This window comes from Henckelia pumila, chromosome 1 (genome assembly GCF_033568475.1).
Source record: "Henckelia pumila isolate YLH828 chromosome 1, ASM3356847v2, whole genome shotgun sequence".
Classification (NCBI taxonomy): Eukaryota; Viridiplantae; Streptophyta; class Magnoliopsida; order Lamiales; family Gesneriaceae; genus Henckelia; species Henckelia pumila.
The window spans coordinates 45,165,668-45,185,140 of NC_133120.1; the positions used below are offsets into that span (position 1 = coordinate 45,165,668).

A 19,473-nucleotide genomic window follows, 5' to 3' on the forward strand; every position below is an offset into this window, starting at 1 on the left:
TTTAAATATATATAATCATGGTTTTTTTCAAACAATATGACTGATAATTATTTCAACAAATATGAAAATGCAGTACAAGGTCTAACGTATACAAGTACAACTGTGAACGTAGTAGTACAGTAACTACAATAATATGTGATAATAATAATTTCATATTCCATCAATAAATTTGCTTGTATTTTCATGATATTGCCTGCGCACGCCTCTACAGGTTTGATGTAATGCCTCAGCCCGAAAAAAAAAATGCAGCACGTAGAATAATACAAACACAATACGATGATATAGAATGTGCCAAATAGTATAATCAATTGGTCAAAACAAAAAACAAAAAACAAAAAACTTGGCTTACATATCACATGATTTATGTTAACACATCACTAGCCTACTAGAATGAGATAATCAAAATCCAAATACAAACAATTGGTATATGATGAGTTCTCAAGAAAGAATGGTTTTAGCTACAAGATTTTTGCCTCGCTTGGAAACATGGATGAAAATAACGAACCCCTTCAAGATATAAAGAAGTTTGCATTTCGATCAAAACGTGAAAACCTGCATGGAAATCACATCAATAAATTTTCAAATATTCAACCCGAATGTCATCATTCCAAGCTGATAAGAAAAGCTATGGTGGTGCTGTAACAAGAAATACTCACAGCTCTTCGAAATGCAAACATCTCCTCTTGACCAGATAGAAGTGAAATGATTCCGGAGGGCGCACCCCCCGAACTCACACCACCTTTTGCCAAAACATCTCGCCGAAGCTTAGAGCCTTCTGTTTCTGTTTCAAACTGAAAGCTGGAAAAGGAAAATACCGATAATCAAAATTTAACCTCTTAGTAAATCAGATATTTGTATTACAACAGTAGGGGATAACTGTGGAAACTAAATGAAAGGTCCCATATAAATTGTAGGCTGCACGAAAAGTTACATTATATTCGCTAGTGATATGGTTCCTGAAAAGTTTCATACTGTTCAACACTCGAAAGAGTTGTAAGTTAAGCAGTTATTGGGTAGAGAAAAGTGCCCTAAGCGATAAAAGAAATGGCACTTAGGTTGCTACATATTGGCAAGCGATCTACACAAATCATTTGAGGCTAAGCTGAAGTTTGAACTTGATGTCAGGATAAAGTTCAACAAACTTAATTGTTCTTAACGTACAACCATTAGGTCCTTAAAAAAAACATACACCATTAGGTAACTGAGATACTAGCCTCTCTATGTCGAACAACGATCCTTCCTCGGTTCCCTGAAACAATTCTTCGATTGACGTGGCAACAGAACAGTAGAGGCAGCAATGGTGATTGTACAATTCATCCAACAAGGGTGATAAATCTCCGAGCCTGCCAAAGAAAAGAAATAGCTCATAACAGAAACCAAGTAATAAGAAACGATCAACTGACTGGAAGAATCATACAAGATATTAACACAAAAGACGCAATAAATATAGCAAGCATCATCAGAAGAAAACCTCTAAATGTTACTAGCAATGATATTATCAAGCAAGACAAGAAGATAATGGATCAGGTAAAACAGAAGGAAAGCTGTGGAATCTCAGAACACATCTATTCTTTCTACTGTAATGCATTGTTAAATTTCATTATGGCACAATTTTTTTCATTAGAGTGCAAAATATGATGGGTAATTAGGGAAGTTACAGGAAAAAGAGAGTAATGAAGGAAGTAAATATATTTGGATGTAATTGTGGTATTAAGTGTCATTAATCATCTAAATTCATTCTAAAGAGAATCAACAATGAGAAAAGAATTATATATCAAACATGTCGAGTAGTTAGGATTTGATAGGATTTAATTTTAAATAGGATTTTATGTTATTGGTATTATAGGATATTTCCCAGATTTGTTGAGATTTGATTTTTGTTCCTTTGATCTATGTAAAGTGTACCAATCAATAACTTTATTATCAAGAAATAAGTTCTCCTTCCGTGTCTGTCATTATATTCCGCATGATATCAGAGAGCCAGGGATCGACCATGAATTTAAAGCAGCTATGGTCGATGCCGGTTCAAGTGGTGACTGGTGACAATGGTGCAGGCCCAGTCAAGTGTCCGCTTCCTCAGATTATTCCCTTCAAATAACGATCCACAAATTGAATGGGATGAATTACTTGGAGTGGGCACAATCGGTCCGACTAATGATTGATAGTAAAGACAAACTAAGGTTTGTGACCGATGAAGTGAAAGCTCCGAATTCGACTAACTAAAAATACAAACAGTGGTGTTCCGAGAATTCGTTGGTCACGGCATGGTTAATCAATTATATGGAGCCAGAAATCGGCAAACCTTTCATGTTCGGACCCACGGCCCATGATGCTTGGGAGGCGGTCAAAGAAACTTACTCCGATTCCGAAAATTACTCCCAACTGTACGAGCTAAATACTCATTTATGGAAGATGAAACAAGGTAACAAGGATGTCACAACTTATTACAACGAGTTAATGGTTCTATGGCAGGAATCTCCTTGACGTCGATGAGTGGGAGAGTTGCTACTCAACACAAAACTGGACAGCACCAAGATGTTTGTCTTCCTTGCTGGGTCAAATAAGGAACTGGATGTGGTTCGAGGCTGTGTACCTGGCGAAAACCACTGCCCAGCCTTCGGGAAGAGTTTTCCGAGGTCAGTCGTGAGGAAAGTCGCTGCCAAGTGATGCTGAAACATGTTGTACCCACCATAGATTCTGAAGGTTCTGCCCTAGTGAGTCAAGAGATGGGATACGAGGGCAGACCATTCTGTGAGAAGTGCAAGAAACCGTGGAACACTATAGAAACGTGCTGGAGAATACATGGTAAACCAGCCCATCTTAAGAAAAATTTTGGCAACAACAGATCGATCACTGGTGGTCGTTGTTCTTCAAGCAGGGTCGTGAAGATTCTGGAACACCCTCATCCCCTCTCAGATTCGCTTCCTTTCGCAAAAGATCAGTTAGAGCACTTGTTTCAAATTACTTGACTCTTGCCATGACATATCCAATCCTTCGTGTTCCTTGGCCCAAACAGGTATTTATTCTTGTGCAAATATTTCAAAGACAATACTAAATTTATATCAAAATCTTTTAAAATATATATAATATAATAAACTAAAGGAAGAGAAAAAAATTATCGAAGACAATATTTCTTTGTTATTTCTTCTTACTCTACATGCAAGTGATATGTCAACAAGAAATGGATCCATGAATTTGAAGGTATTGACATATTGGTAATTAATGTATTGCATTGATAATAAAATTAACTACTATTAAATTATCCACGTGCGAGCCACGTGCTTCTTGTTAGTTTAATAAAAATCAGAAACGGTTAAAGTAATTATATACAACATTGGGTGTAAATATGAACAAAACAAAACACAAACAAGGATATTTTTTGACGAGGTCCGGCCATAGATGCAATTTAAGGATGTTTGTTTGCTTAACAAAAGCTATCGATAGGATTAAATCAGCTTCAAATTGTAGAGAACCACAGAATGAACAATAGTACAATTCCAAAAAAAAGATACTAACTACAAAAAAATAATGATTTTAAGTGACAATAAAGAGTTCCAGCATCCATAGTTAGCTAAGTTCTATCAACCACCACTGAGATTAGAATGAGATACACATACAAAGATTCTTACTAGTGGATCTAGGTTTGTGACACTAACAAGATGTGGAGAACAATGTTACCTTATCTCGAATACGCATACTCATAACAGGAATGTCTGATATGAAGACTGTGTGATACGTTTTAGCAATGGCAATATAATCAGGTGCTCCTACCTGCAGGCATAAAATTGCATCCCCAAAAAATAAACCAATGGCTAAATGGATGACAGTGTCATGCAAAATTGACATGTACTGAAAAACGACCATGAAAATATGGTTGATTGCAATGATAGAAGCTGGTCAACATTAAAAGATGTTAGATTTAGTACCCTTTTTTTTAATCAGAATTCAATTCAGTTGATTAAGATTAATCATGGATTCACTTTATTAATTCCGTTGTGAGCAAAGTCAAAGCAATCCGAAAGATATAACACTTTTTCGCTTTCATTTTAGGCATGCACATGACATGGATGTAGCAATATTTCATTGGTTGCATTGCCAGTGAGTCAAACTTCAATTAGCTATACTAGACTCTTCCCAAGTATAAAAAGTGAAATAACGCATTCACAGATGTGATGTAAAGAAAAAAAATTATAAAACCTGTCTAAAGAAAAGGACATACTGGACGACCACATAGAAATTCAAAACTGAAACGTGCCACCCCATTGCAGCTTTCGGGGACTTCCAAAGTTCTGATCACAGGTGAGAAGAAAGATCACAACTATAAGTCCCACGATCCCTAAAAGTTGGCTATTCTAAAGTTGAATTACCTTCCAAACATCACTGGAAGAGTTTGAGAAATGACCTTCCCTCCCAACCGTCCCGTGATCATGCTCCATGTTTGTTCGTACTCACTTTTTTTTATGCTATTCAGAGGCCAAAAGTAATGAGCCTGAAGATACATAAAATAAACGAATGAATTCTAGATTGAGGACAACACATTTTCAACATTTGACGTCCCTAGCACTGAACTTTTGAATGCTAGAGCATTGGAATGTGAAAAGGAAAAACTGAAAACAAAGGATACTAAAATGAATTGATTTTGACATGGACCGATAGGCATCAACAAGATTCATAGGATTTGGAAACTAAAGGCTAATAACCATGAAAAAATAATGAACAAGGCATAATAATTTATTCAATGCTTCAAAGATCATAAAATACAGCCTGATGTTTCAGAATATATAAAAACTTCTACAACTAAAAGATAAGATATCAATCTTATTTAAAATTAAAATAAAGAGATAAACCAAGCTACTATTCCTAACAATCTTATCAACAGAAACAATGTAGAATCAATAGAATTATCACGAGTAAAAAAGAGAGTTAGATGCAAACTGAAGAAGATAGGTCTATAGGCATTCTTGAAGCATTTAAAGGGCACATCCATTATGGACAACCACAAAGTAATGATCAAGTCCTAGCAACCAGCAAATGATAATGAGATGATAGCAAGTGCTGATTTCTCGTTCATTCAAGAATAAACTTCTTAACTTTCAATTCCTCCCTTATTGTGGTACATTAACGAATATCTGCTTTATGTGAAAAAGGTAGTAAGCTGTCAAACATTCAATATTTAATTATGAACAAGGGGGGAACAGATACAGATAGCAATCTAATATTCATGGATCAATTTTACGTATATGAATGCACCCATCAAAGTTTGCACCCTAAAAAGAAGTTATACACAAACTTTTAAGTTTCTTGCCTGATCAATTGATTTTTGTCCCATCTGACGTCTGTAATCAATATCACTTCCGATAACAACATTTTCACAATGCTCCTCCAATCTGGTCACAAATTCCATGAAGATATCTCTTTGCATGCCATCCTGAAAGAAAAGGAGGAATCGTGGATGATATGTATACAACCACTAGAGAGGGAATAATTCATCAACAGTGATGAAGAAAGAGATTTTTTCCTAAAAGATTTAACTTGACAAGAACCTGATTTAAATCCCTTGGTGCACGATTACTAGTCGCCACAAGAATGGTTCCTGTACTCAATAATCTACTTAAAACTCCAGATAAAGCCACAATAGCAAATACATCAACCGTCTACAATAGAAAACCAAGATATATTATGTTTTAGCTAAAGAAAAGAGGCCAATAACTTGGCAAAGAATAATCACAAGGAACAAGAATACACAAGAAAGAACAAGCAAACCATATGTGGTCGCCAATATTCATTATCATTTTGTTGAGAGCCAGGACTAGGAGACAGAAGCAAACTCATAAACATTCAGTAATCTTACTAGAAACAGACAGTTCAGCATATCATCAGGAGTCCTATTGACCATGCATCAGATATGAATTAAACATGTGTTTTTGCTCTGGTAACACAAGCAGTACATGCTAGCACAATTAACGGTTCTCACTATGAAGTTGAGATAGTGTAAGACAAAACTTACATCCAAATTATCAAATTCAATGCGGAACAAAAATTGTAGGATAATAAACTCTTGGCTTATCTTATTTAGTTGTATAAACACTAGCTATTTATTTGTATTTAAATATTTCTTTTCTACTCTCAACTTTCTCTTCACTAACTACATGTATCAGATGTACAGGACCTTCCATGACAAAATACGGCATGGCCTCACCATCCAAATCTTCCAAAACCGATTCTGAAACCACACCTCCAACCATGCCTATCAATCCAGCAGTTGTCGATGTCTCATCCATCCCGATCACTTGTCACAAATTACATGGCCAAAACTATTTACAGTGATCTCAATCTTTGATGATGTTTATATGTGGAAAAGGGAAAGAAAACTTCATCTCCGGCACTTTGACTCGTCCAGATTCGACAGAAAAGTTCTATATGGATGACATTGTTCTTACAGGTGATTATGTGAATGAAATAGCCCAAGTAAAACTCCTGCTCGCAAAGGAATTTGAGATGAAAGACCTCGGACATATGAAGTATTTTTTGGGAATGGAAGTGGCAAGATACTCCCTTGGCATATCAATTTGACAGAGAAAATATGCCCTTGACCTTTTTGAAAGAAACCAGTGTGTTGGGATGCAAGCCCGCGGATACACCAATGGACCCAAACATAGGATTGCCCTCCAGTTGACAAAGGAAGATATCAAAGGCTAGTGGGCAAACTTATATATCTGGCACATACACGACCATATATTGGGTTCACGGTAAGTGTAATCAGTCAATTCATGAACAGTTTACAGTCCAACCGAGGAACACATGGACTCTGCAAATCGGGTACTAAGATATCTAAAAAGGAACTCCTGGGAAAGGTCTGCTCTTCAGAAAATGGTCACCCGAGAAATCAAAGTTTATGGTGATGCAGATTGGGCTGGTTCTTCTACTGACAGACGTTCCACATCAGGGTACCTGCTCGTAGTAGTGCTGAATGTGAATTTCGAGTCTTGGCCCATGGAATTTGTGAAGGAACGTAGATCAAAAGATTGCTATGCGAATTAAATGTGGAAGACGATTATCCAAGGAAACTCCTATGTGACAATCAAGGAGCCATTGGCATATCCAAGAACCCAGTTCATCATGATCGGAACAAAAATGTTGAGGTGGATGGTGGATCGACACTTAATCAGTGAGAAGATTGAAAGTGGGATTATCAACCTCAGCTACATCCCTACTCAGTTGCAAATTGCAGATATGCTAACAAAGGAGCTTTTCCGGTCGAATTTTGAAGAGTTGTGTTCCAAGCTTGGCATGATCAATTTACACGGTCCAGCTTGAGGAGTGTTGGATAATAAACTCTTAGCTTATCTTATTTAGTTGGACAAACACTTATCTATTGATTTGTATTTTAATTTTAAATTGCTAGAAGTAGATTGGTTTATTTTTCTGATTTGTTGAGATAGAGTTAGGATAGTTCTTTATAAATAATTTGTAGCGCATTACTTTGAACGACAAGTGAATACAAATTTATTTTCTTCTCTCAAATTTCTCTTCACAAACTACAAAAAATAATAAAATTAAAATAAGGAAAAAAATCAAAAGTCAAACCTGTATTTCATCAAAACAGAGAACACTAGCTCCTCCTTGATTTCCGCGTCCATTAACAAGGAACTTATCAGCCACATCTGGAAGAATATTTTTCATCTTCATCTCCTGTCTATATCTTTCTTCTTCAACTAACCATTCTTTAATTTTTGTTTCAAATGGAAGATTAATAACCCATTGAGAAATGCTAGATTGAATAGATTTTTCTGTTTCTTGACTCTTCCATACTTTATGCATGAGGTCATGTACTTGAAGCATAGCCTGACATGACAAATTACACAGTTTTTTAAAAGTGGTTATATGTGGTTATATTGAAATGAAGATGTAATATTTTAAGATAAGTTTGATGTCTCTGAAAGGCCCATATTTACCCGAACATATTTCTTCACATTCATCACATAGTTTTGCTTATAAACTTGATCTTTATTCTCTTTCACCATGAAGCCGAAAATAATCAGGGAAATGGCATAACACACCCATACTGTGTTTTCTATATGCTAGTGTGTAAGTGCATTACAGAAAGTGCAAGCAAGCACTTGCCTCATGAAAGTGAAACCTTTTTCGATGTTGAACAATTCCTTCTGTGGCACCGTAAAACATATCCATGAGCATTGTCTTCCCTATGTAACGTACATTGATTTAGTTTCATAATGACAAGAGTGAGCAAACAAATCTCTATTTAAAAGAATGTACAAGAAGACGGAAGGACTAAAAAAGCATTATACTTCTTCAATAGTTGAGGATCGAGATAGAAGAAAGTCAAGAGATCCTTGAGCGAATTCAATTCAGAAAGAAAATGCATAACATGTATAAGGGCAATAGATGAAATTGAGAGAGATGCAGCGAACCACTTCCAACATTTCCAAATATATATAGTCCTTTTGGGGCGGGAGGAGCAGTGGGGCGCTGGCCAACCAATGAATCCAATCTCTTTTCTCTGTTCAGATAGGACACCCATTTCCCCACGCCAGGTTCAACATTATCAGGTTTCCTGCTGAGTCAACGCACATTTCATTATGACATGAACAAATGAGAGGAGCAGGCAAAGAAAGAGGCAATATATTCTTAAGAATTTAAACTATGACAAATTAGTACAAATGAATAGATACTGCAGCCTGGTCACCTATCCATGAAGCCACTCAATTCTAGTAAAATAATCATGAACACTTGATTTTTAACCTTGAATGTACAACAATGAAAAGTATAGATATATGGAACCTTTTAAATCAGATAATTTCACATTATCCCTGATCCAGAGCGTTCCGCGAGCATTAACCAAGTCCTGCTCAAGTATTTGAAATTTTTATTGACCCACAATGATTGAAGAATTTGATTGTAACTAGAGCCGAAACATCTAATGGGGATTTCTTGTTGTTGCCCTTAGTATAGATAAAGACAAACCTCACCTCTTGAGCTAGCTTTTGAGATGAGTTAGGTCCAAGTCAATTTCTAACATGGTATCAGAGCCCAGACCCTTCGTGTGTGTTGGACCGCCCATAATTGGGTTGCCTATAGGCTATAGTTAGATCACCCGTTAATATCTCCACGCTCCAGATGTTCATTTCTGGGAGTGTGGGATGTGTGTTGAAATATTGTCCCACCTTAATATAAACAAAGACAAACCTCACCTCTTGAGCTAGCTTTTGAGATGAGTTAGGTCCAAGTCTCATTTCTAACACTTGCCACAAGCAACAGAAAAGGGAGATTGTTATCTTGATAGGACCTACACCACACAAACCCAAAACCCGGATGATGAAATAGACTTCTGAAAATTAGTCTGGACAATGATTAAGTTTTTGCTCATTCAAATAATTCTTTTTTTCTCCTCTGTTTGACAAGATATCTCATCATATGCAAGTCTTAAGAAAATGAAAATAAAGGCATGCAAATTCATGACCATGTAAGATACATGTACGCTGGGAAACATGTAAGATTCTCAATCAACAAGTAGAACAATTTTTTACTGCAAAGATAATCCCTATGCATGTGAACTGTGACATGCAACGAGACAAGCAGCACACAATCACAACCGCATCATAAAAAAAATCGCCTCACCGTGACGTCCACATCTTGAAATAATTGCTACGCTTTTTCACAAATGTCATCGCACCTCCCTGTTGTTTCGCTTCCTCTATCAAAAGCTTCCGTCGAGTATTTTCCCGGTCCTCTTCCCATTTCGCAAGGTTTGCCTACGAAAAATGCAAGAACACAAAAGTAAGAAAGCATGGGCTACATGAATATAGGATTTATGTAATGCATCATCTAAGGCAATAGTCCCACATGAAATACTTCCATTTCTTTCTCGTATCGACTCAACCTCCCAAGCAAATTATCCAGTTCAAAAGCAACCTTTTCCTGGCAAGGATCGTGTTGCAACTTCCCTTGATCAACTAAACTCTTGTAATGAAAAAGCGGACCTGCAACAATTGTGTAAATGAAACGTAAGGATAATTCATACAAAAAATTCAGGGATTTGTGAAAGCGGATGGGAACAATTTTATTTGGTTCCAAGTCTGATATCTTTCGATATAGAATAGTAAATTTAAGAAAAAGAAAATCAGTCAAAGCATTTGAACACATGAGGTATTAAATTATACAGAGTCGATGATACCCATAAATCAATCAATCACTATAAGAAAAAACAGACACACGCACGCACGCACGCACGCACGCACTAACCAGGACGCTTGGAAAGAGAAGAGTGTGAGCGGTCACAAAAGAACCGAAGAAGACGAATAACACCAACTTCAGAAGGTCGATTGGTAACTAATAATGTTTTAGCGATGGGGAAAAGCATTGTCAGATTTTTATCTGCTAAAATTTTCATCCCCTTCCCTCTGAAAACGCTTGCTAAATTTCAAAACTCCAGCAGCAGATTCCGCATCAAACCGATCATATAAGCGATTATGCATGTTTTAGAGTTAAATGTGCTTGCTTGAGTTGACATCAGAGCCCACCTATCTTCGAATTGGTACCGTAGGGACAGTGAATCTGAGACGTTATAGTAACTTTTATCTACCCAAAATCAAAATTAAAACAATAATAATTTAATAAAGTTATCACTTCAACTTTACTTTTAACTGTTTTGTATGGATGAAGAACTTGCGCTAACCAGTCATGGACAGGAGTCAGCAACCAAGAAATGTGTGGTTAATATCGATATATTGTGAGAACTAAATGATCATATTTTATTGTCACACTATAAACAATTGATACTCAAATATCACTTATTAATATTATATTTTTAATGCTTTGTATAAATTTTTATCCGAGAAAAAACACGAGCCAAAACTGTAGAAACACGTTTTGAAATCAAAGAATGCAAACTCATATTTTTTTCTGTGAAGGGTGAATACAAACTTAAGTTTGGGTTTCGATATCTAAAAACATATTTACCCAATAAATAACTACATTAATAATTAGAATAACAATGATTGTATGAATAAATAACAAGGACATGCCAAGGAGTGAGCACGAGAGCTTGCACGTTCAACAACTAAAACTTAAAAAGATTTCCTTTTTTTTTCTTTAAAAAAAAAAAAGGTATCCCGAAGGAAACCCCATTTCACATGAGTAATGCGGAGGTTAAATCGAGGGATGTGCACGAGCGACATAGATCAGAGGGAGTAAGCAATATGACCAACCCTCAGAGCATATCCCCATCAAGCGCAGATCCAATTCAACAATTTAAGAAGAAAAGACAGTCGATCAAATGTGTAAACTTCTTCCTAGAAAACAGCCCAACACGTTAGTGATATAAACTCGTGCATATTTTAAAACGTGAATTTGTATCCTCGATTGTGCATATTTTAAATATATGATTCTGAAGCTGATTTTGCAAGGGTACTCAGCTTCCAGTAAGTTGTTCTTGCAAGGCCAGAGGAATGGTCGGTCTCCATGATGTGCCGTCGGGGCTGTCCATGAGTGCTATGCCCACAGCTGCCAAGTCCTTTCGAATCACATCTGATTTTTCATATTCTTTATTTTTTCTGGCCTTGCTCCTCTCTTCCATCTTCTGCAAAACTTCATCTTCAGTCAACTTTGACCGCTTCAGAGCATAATTCCTCAGCTGCTGCAATGTCTGGAATATGTATAAAAGCTTACTAAAATCACATTCCTTTACACCAAAAATAAAGAAAATTATGAATCTAACAGCAAGGCATGAAGTTTGGAAACTGAGTGACACATTTATAGCTAAATGTGAAGCATCAAAATGAAAGTAACTGATCACTTTACGAAATCAAATCCAATAAATTTAAAGCAGTGGAAGCGGCTGAATAGTGAATATCAAAAGGTCACGAAACAGAATTCCAAGACGATTGAGAAAGATATTCCTATAGGTCTTGAATCTTAAGTAGACTGCATAGCGCATACAACCAATATTCACATTCACAGAACATAAAAGGCCGACAAGGAACTCATAAATCTGAGAGCAATGACTACTTGCAAGCATAACATTCAATTGTACACCTTACTCGCAGCCCGCAGGTACATATTTTTGAGAAAACCATGACTCGACATATGGTCCCTCTCACAGCTGCAAACAAGTACATTCTTCCCCTGCCCCCTCTGTGTGTGCACGTGCGTGCGTGCGTGCGTGCGTGCCAGAATGAGAGTTATTGTGGGTTACCTCAGAGTAGCTATCTGGCAAGAGCCCCAAAATAGTAAGAGCACTTCTAATTGTCTTTTCTAAAGCTGCAAGTGACTCTAGTCTTAACTCTTGTTTCTTTCCCTGCAGAAAGAAGCCTACAGGTTCACAACTATCCACTTCAAATTTTCAATCATGTACCCAAATGACTTTGCCACAGTCAAAAGGAGCGAAAATTAATCCATACATGACAAAGCAGCTTTACCACTGAATGAGCTAGAAAACATGCGAGCCATATATACCATCTTACTATTCATGCCAATATTTTATTAAATATCAAGAGCCGGACATATTTGAACTCGAGGAGGTAAACGCATTGAGTAAAAACTGGAGCCTGTGAAACTGCATCGAAAATTAAAATTGCTTCCAGATTCCAATTAAGCACCTTACGAGTATGCAGAAGATCATTGATGGTTTTCAATGGTTCTGACATAGCAGCCAATGCTACAGGAGTGTGAAGATCATCAGACATTGATGTCAAACACTCATCATGGAATTTATTGATGCAAATTTTTGTTTCTGTTGGAATGGAGTCCTTCCCAACCAGCTTGGTCATGCCGGGTTAGGACAATCTCACAATCATGCAATGTCTGCAGTCAGAACAAACTCATGGTTGAAAATCTCACACACAAAAAATTTGCGGTGTCATAGTAATAAATATCCAAGACAAGTAAAAGGTGGACTTTCTTCTCAATTGCATTAAGTATAAAACAAGTCGAAAGTGAATATTGGTAAAAGTTTCTAAAAGCTTCATGTTTTGCAAAAGTATAGGTTTAATTTCTTTGGAGTTTGGATAAAGCAACACGCTTTTCTATTTGCACGGAGAACCACCATATGTGAACTAGACATGCTCTGTCGCACTAGTTGCAACCTCGAGTTTCCAGACCTAATATTTCACAAATTTTTTAAGGCATGATGCACACCAAACTGTTTAAAGCATCAGAATGACCAGATCAGAAAACGACTTCAAAATAGCAGAAACCATACCAATTGCAGGAGCTAAAACTTGTAATTGGGAAAAGTAAAGAGCTGTCTGGGTACGCAAATGAAGAAAAAAATAGAATCTACATCAATCCTACTGTTGTATTGAGAACTATTCTGCACCTGATAAATATAAAAAACACGGTCAGAAGCACTTTCAAGCTGCATGTCAGAATAATTGATCGGGGAACGATAGTGAGTGCCCATTAAGAAAAGCCTTAAAGCCAGTGGATGATAAAGCTCTATGACCTGAAATTAAAACCAAAAAAAATCCAATTATCTACATTTCTTAAAGATGAATACTAGTAGTATGTGTGCCAGAGAATAAAAGGTTGGAACCATATTTTAATCCTTGTACCTGTCTGATAGTGAAAAAGTTCCCAAGAGACTTTGACATTTTCTCAGAGTCGATGGTCACAAATCCATTATGTATCCAATAGCTAATATTGCTTTGATGGCACGCAGCACGACTTTGTGCAATCTCATTCTCATGATGGGGAAAAATCAGATCCATTCCACCACCATGTATGTCAAAAGAATAGCCTAAGTAAGTAGCACTCATAGCACTGCACTCTATATGCCATCCAGGTCTTCCAGGACCCCATGGACTCTCCCAAAAAGGTTCACCCTCCTTTGCTGACTGCATAAAAAAGAAAATCATAATCTTGAAACCAGAGATAATCTAAAGGCTACAAATTTCTCCAATTACACTACACACAATGGCTGTATTCCCTATTATCAAGAGAACAAAATATGAAGCTCAAGGACTTTTAGAACTTTGCGGGGGTGTCTCCTAAATTGGAATGTCCAGAAAAGTTGTCCTCAATCACCCATATAAAGAATTGATAAAGCTGATAACTCAAGGGGCATAATTTAGAAACTGCTCTTATCAATGGACATGAACATCTCTTTTTCACAGAAATGAGAAGTTTAATTGTAATTCAATCACAAGAAGTTGTTTTTGTGTGGATGTAGAAATACATTTGAACTCTAAAGTTAAGGAATTACTTTCCATAAAGCAAAGTCAGCTGGGTTCTTCTTCCTTGAGTCTACCGCAACCCGTTCACCAGCCCTATTATCTTCCAACCTACGCCCTGATAATCGTCCATATTCGGGAAATTTGTCAACAGAAAAGTACACATCACCACCGATGGTATATGCACACCCATTCTTGAGTATCTGTAAGAAGAGAATGAAAACATGTTACGTCACCAAATAAAGCTCAATAAAATCCCATCCACATTTCTTTGTCAGAAGACTAATAAGGAAAGCAGAAATTATTGTGACCATACTGCATTACATATACCATTATCATTGACCAGAACAGAAATGCCAACACAAATAAATATCAGTACAGCACCTGTTCAATCATGCCAATGATTTGCGACATGTGTTCAGAGACACGAGGTTCCACCGAAGGAGGAAGGCAGTTAAGAGACGTCATATCAAGATGAAATTCATCGCAGTACCGTCTGCTTAACTTGATAGGATCCTCACTCAATTCATTTGCTCTGATAATGATCTACAGAATTCGAAAATGCGGGCTCAGCTATCCTGTCATAAATATGTAAGAAGCAGTTGGTACTTCTGAACAAACAAATTTTGTTGTTTTCCCCCCCAAAATGCTCCTAAAAGAGTAAACTTAGCAACTACTATAAAAAAATTTAAATTCACCACCATATTACCCTAAGAATAGTTTTTGCAAGAACATGAAATGTAAAAAAGGTATATAGGAACGAATAGTTTCATGACTCAATTTTCTAAGCACGCCAGAGCCCACCTTATCATCGACATCAGTGAAATTGCGGACATAGTTGATCTCATATCCCAAATACTTGAGGTATCTGCCTAATTTCGAAAGTAAGAACAAAAGTAAAAGATTAACACAATACCAAATATTGACAAATGCCCCCAACGATAAGAAGGAAGAGCAATGCAATAAGTACTTAAAAAATCATGAAGCGGACCCATTTTAACTTAGATTTGGAGTACATAAACTTTGTACTAAAGTAACTCATTTCATAGACAAACATCAATAAATAAATAATATTGACTTCAACTGTTTTCTATTTCTTTTTCAGTTTTTGACTGTCCCAACTCCTACAGATCCACCAGCAATCAATTCTCATAAGCAAAGGAAAATGTCCACGATATTGTCACAAATAGAAAATATATTTGACCTCTTCTAGGAACACCTTGCTTACAAGTTACATGTGAGATTTTATTCGTTCTCAGCAGATAGCAGAGATGAACCGGAGACTCGCCTCTCAAAGGGAATAATTTTCTCAAAATTGGTAATGTTTGGAAAAAAGCTTTAACTCTCCCAAAATAAAACCAATATAATGTCCCAAAAACTCAATTTGCTTTCAGTCTTTTTAGAGGGTGAAACTAAGATCGAAGGGGGATGAAACTAGTGTATTCCTCATGTGCGTGTGTGTCATTTATCCAAATAAAAATCTTAAATTTACACCAAACAGGCTATACGGAGAAAGAGAATGCCAGAAGAATGTATGTACCGGTAGAGAACGTCAAAAGCAACGTAAACACGAGCGTGGCCAATGTGACTGAGATCGTAAGCAGTGACGCCGCAGACATACATCCCAACTTTACCCTCAACTTTAGGCTTAAACAACTCATTCCGCTTGGTCATCGTATTGAACAGCCGCAGCTCCTTCATTAGCAAATCATCATCTTTCTTAGAATCAATTTTCCCACTACAAGTGGTCAATGAATGACGAGCGTTGCAGCAACTAATTGGGGGAGAAAAACGGAAGCGTGAGTGGATGGATTTTGATGCGAAGGCTCTGCGGTGTAGGAGTGGGAGGCGGAGGCGGAGGGAAGCAAATATTTCAAGAGAGACGCCATTGGAGTGGCTAAACGTTATCCAGACTCATTTTGGGGAAACTGCTTCAATTTATTAAAAAAAAAAAAAAAAAAACAAATTTGACCCCAAACCCATTCCACACGAGTCAGAGGTCCTTTGGCTTATGCAAAGGATAAATCGAGGAATATGCACGAACGGCAGAGACCTTAAGGAGGAAGCACATGGCCCAATCCCTAGAGTATACCCCACAATATTTCAGCAGGGAATATGCTCCACACGAGGATCGAACCCGCAACGCTGAGAATTTTTTTTCACGTCACCTCAAGCCTTATCAACTTGTCTATGCCAGGGAAATTGCTTCAATGTGTCAGAATATACTTGGGACATGGGAAACTCAGCGTTCTTTTTATTTCATAGACCTCTTAATAAAATACATTGTTTTTTCTCGCCTAATTTTTCCATTCTTCTTTTATTTTATTTTTGTTTTTCCTACCCAGCCCAGGCGATCGACCATGGATTGGGTCGACCCAGGCGGTCGACAATGTGTTAGAATATACTTGGGACAAAGGAAACTCAGTCTTGTTTTTAATTCATAGACCTTTGAATAAAATACATTATTTTCTCTCTACTAATTTTCCCATTCTTTTTTATTTTATTTTTTTTCTTTTTCCTACCCAGCCCAAGCGGTCGACCATGGGCTGGGTCGACCCAGACTTGGGTCCACCTAAACCAGTATATATTTTTTATTTGTTAGAATCCAGGAGGAGAGATAGAGGAGGATGGGAGTTTCAAATAATTGATTTTTTTTCCAAAAAAAAAAGACCAAACTACTGAGACGCTTTGACTGAAATAAAAAGTCAAGAGTCCCTTTTATTGAATTAAAAATAAGACCAAACCTATATATTTAAATGTCCCCTTGGGACAGCCTCCGTTTTATTGATTTTATTTGTTTTAACTCTCTAAAATGCCCAAATTACTAAAATATTTTTATATATATTTTTGGGACAGTCTCCGTTTTATTGATTTTATTTGTCGGTAGTTCAGTTACAATATCTTTTTCTCGGGATCCCAACCGATGAAATGAGAAATTCCTTGATAGAAACTTGTTTTTAAATCATGCATTTTATTTCATTTATATCATGAGTTTGATATATAACTTGATTTGCATGTTTGTTGCTTTTACTGGGAAATATGTTTCTCACCGGATTTATCTGGCTGTTGTCGTGTTTGTATATGTGCATGAAAACAGGTGGTTCAGGAACAGGGCAAAGATGGGCTTGACGAATCGAGACTTGAGAGATTAGAGTGATGATCCGGTGTAGATGTATAGTTGCTGTCAACTTTTGTTAGTTCAAGAACAACGATCTTGTAGTTGATAGACTTGATCTTTGGTCTAGAGATTCTTCTACTTGAATATGTATAACACTTGCTCATGTTGTGTTTACTCTAGCAATGATATGGTGGAAGTTACGTTGTTGCTTGATGATGTTTCTTGGACTTGGTAACGCATGTAGTTGGAACAGAGAAGCCTGGACATCAGCTGTGTAAGAGTGGGTGCCCAGTGAGCCAACTGTGTGGCTATGGGCTTTGATGACTCTTTGTAGAAACAATCTTTTGTTTAATATTATTTACACTTTTTAATGGCAATGACTTTATATTACTTCATATTGTTATATTGTGATATACTATTGTTGTTTTGATAAAGACCTTGAATATACTATAGTGTATGTAAGATGTGGTAGAACATGGAGATGTCTATCATGAAATACATCTTATAGTCACTGTATATTCTAAACTGTTCCTAGTCGATTGAGCCGTCCGATAATAAGGATAAGGATCGCTCGAGTTTGAGACTAGCATTTGCGATGCGGAGTACCACGTTTCATTGGTAGGGAACATGGAGATGTTCGAAGCATGCAAATGGATATTCATAGGATGAATAATCGAACTACCCTATCCGGACTTTCCAAGTGGTTATCACTTATCGAGTGGATAAAGTCCGCGGTTTTGGTTGTACACCATTAGTCCTTACGACTTGAAACATCATGGAGACTCTATATGCTAGTGCTGTGCTTTGACTCGTTTACCGACTCTATGGGGGTCATCAGTGTCGAGATTGGGTACAGTTACGACACATATAGGAGTCGATGCATTGTTGTCAAGGATTCACCACATACTTGCGAGTGTGGATATCCTATGTGATCTGAGGAGATATTAGTGTGACAAATCTCTGGCCAGAGTACTTGATGTGATTTAAGAAATGGTTTCTTAGTAGCACATGCGATGTCACTAATTTGATCTTCAAGATGTATTGCATAGTTATCGAATCTTGAGCGACTCTCGATATACCAATGGTTGTTGATTCGATCGGGATATATGGATGAAGGGACCGTACTGTACGCTAACCAAAATCTACTGGTTCTTGTAGGCACTATCAGTGATACCTAGGGAATCATGGGGCGATGTTGCTAGGCGCTTTACCATGATTCGTTGGGCAAGTCGGAAAGTGTTGTTCCGAGTCACAAGGAGTTGTGAGCCCACGGCTAGCTGTATCCCTGAACCATTGAGGGTCACACAGTGTAATGGAGTTTTAATCCCCGTTGAGATAGTTAAATTTAAAGAGTTAAATTTAATGAACTAAGGAGTTGGACTTCTTAAATAAGAGTAAGGGAGTAGGATTTCCTAAAATGACATAGGGATGGACATTTTTGGAAACCACTGAATTCGGATTCAGGAAAATTTATTTTGACTTTAAAATGTGCAGAAATGGTTTCTGTGCACATTGGTGAAATCAGTTCATCAATCGGAGTCACGATGAATTTTATATTAATTTCTGAACGAGCGGGTTTTGCTTGTCGGGCCCCAGCTTATGATTAATGGGCCCTAAGGTGTTAGTGGCCTGCATTATAAATAAGTTATTTCAGTACAGAAATTACACACAATAGCTCATTATTTTTGAGAGAGAAAAATCGAAACCCTAGCCTCTCCTCTAGAATAATCGGCCGAACCCCTGCCTTGCTCTGCACGAGAAATTTCGGTCTGTGATTTTGAATCGCAGTCAGGAATAACGAATCAGATTCGTTTAATCTCTTCGCAGAAAACTTCTGATAGATTTTCTAGTGCAATCTATCAGAGGGATTAAACCTCTGTTCGTGGACCTGATTGAAGGAGTTCATCGGTTCCAGGGAGAGACAACAAGAGCAGATAAAATCTGTTGGTGTCCAGTAATCTCGTTGCGAGATTGAAGGTAAAATTTAATTAATTGTTATTTGAATTTTACACACACAATAATTTAATCGTTGAATGGTTGATACCCACACCATGGAATTGTTCCATGATAAAAATTTTAAACTTCCGCTGCACCGGGTATCAATCGTGATTGATCTGACCGCCAGTTTTTCCAACAGTGGTATCAGAGCCAGGTTGCTCAGATCAA

At 37.1% G+C, this 19,473-nt stretch overlaps 1 protein-coding gene and 1 pseudogene across 1 annotated transcript; both read right to left on the reverse strand.

The window, feature by feature from the left end:
• Nucleotides 1-280: 280 nt before the first annotated feature.
• LOC140893133 (uncharacterized) lies at nucleotides 281-10,411 on the reverse strand (annotated as a pseudogene).
• A 1,019-nt stretch (nucleotides 10,412-11,430) lies between these two features.
• Nucleotides 11,431-16,108, reverse strand: LOC140893040 (cysteine--tRNA ligase, chloroplastic/mitochondrial-like). Its single transcript, XM_073302147.1, is given in 10 exon segments — nucleotides 11,431-11,665; nucleotides 12,215-12,316; nucleotides 12,618-12,764; nucleotides 12,766-12,822; nucleotides 13,337-13,462; nucleotides 13,572-13,853; nucleotides 14,222-14,392; nucleotides 14,574-14,735; nucleotides 14,994-15,057; nucleotides 15,730-16,108. Coding segments are annotated over 10 exon segments (1,506 nt in total). The 5' UTR covers nucleotides 15,891-16,108; the 3' UTR covers nucleotide 11,431.
• Nucleotides 16,109-19,473: the final 3,365 nt, after the last annotated feature.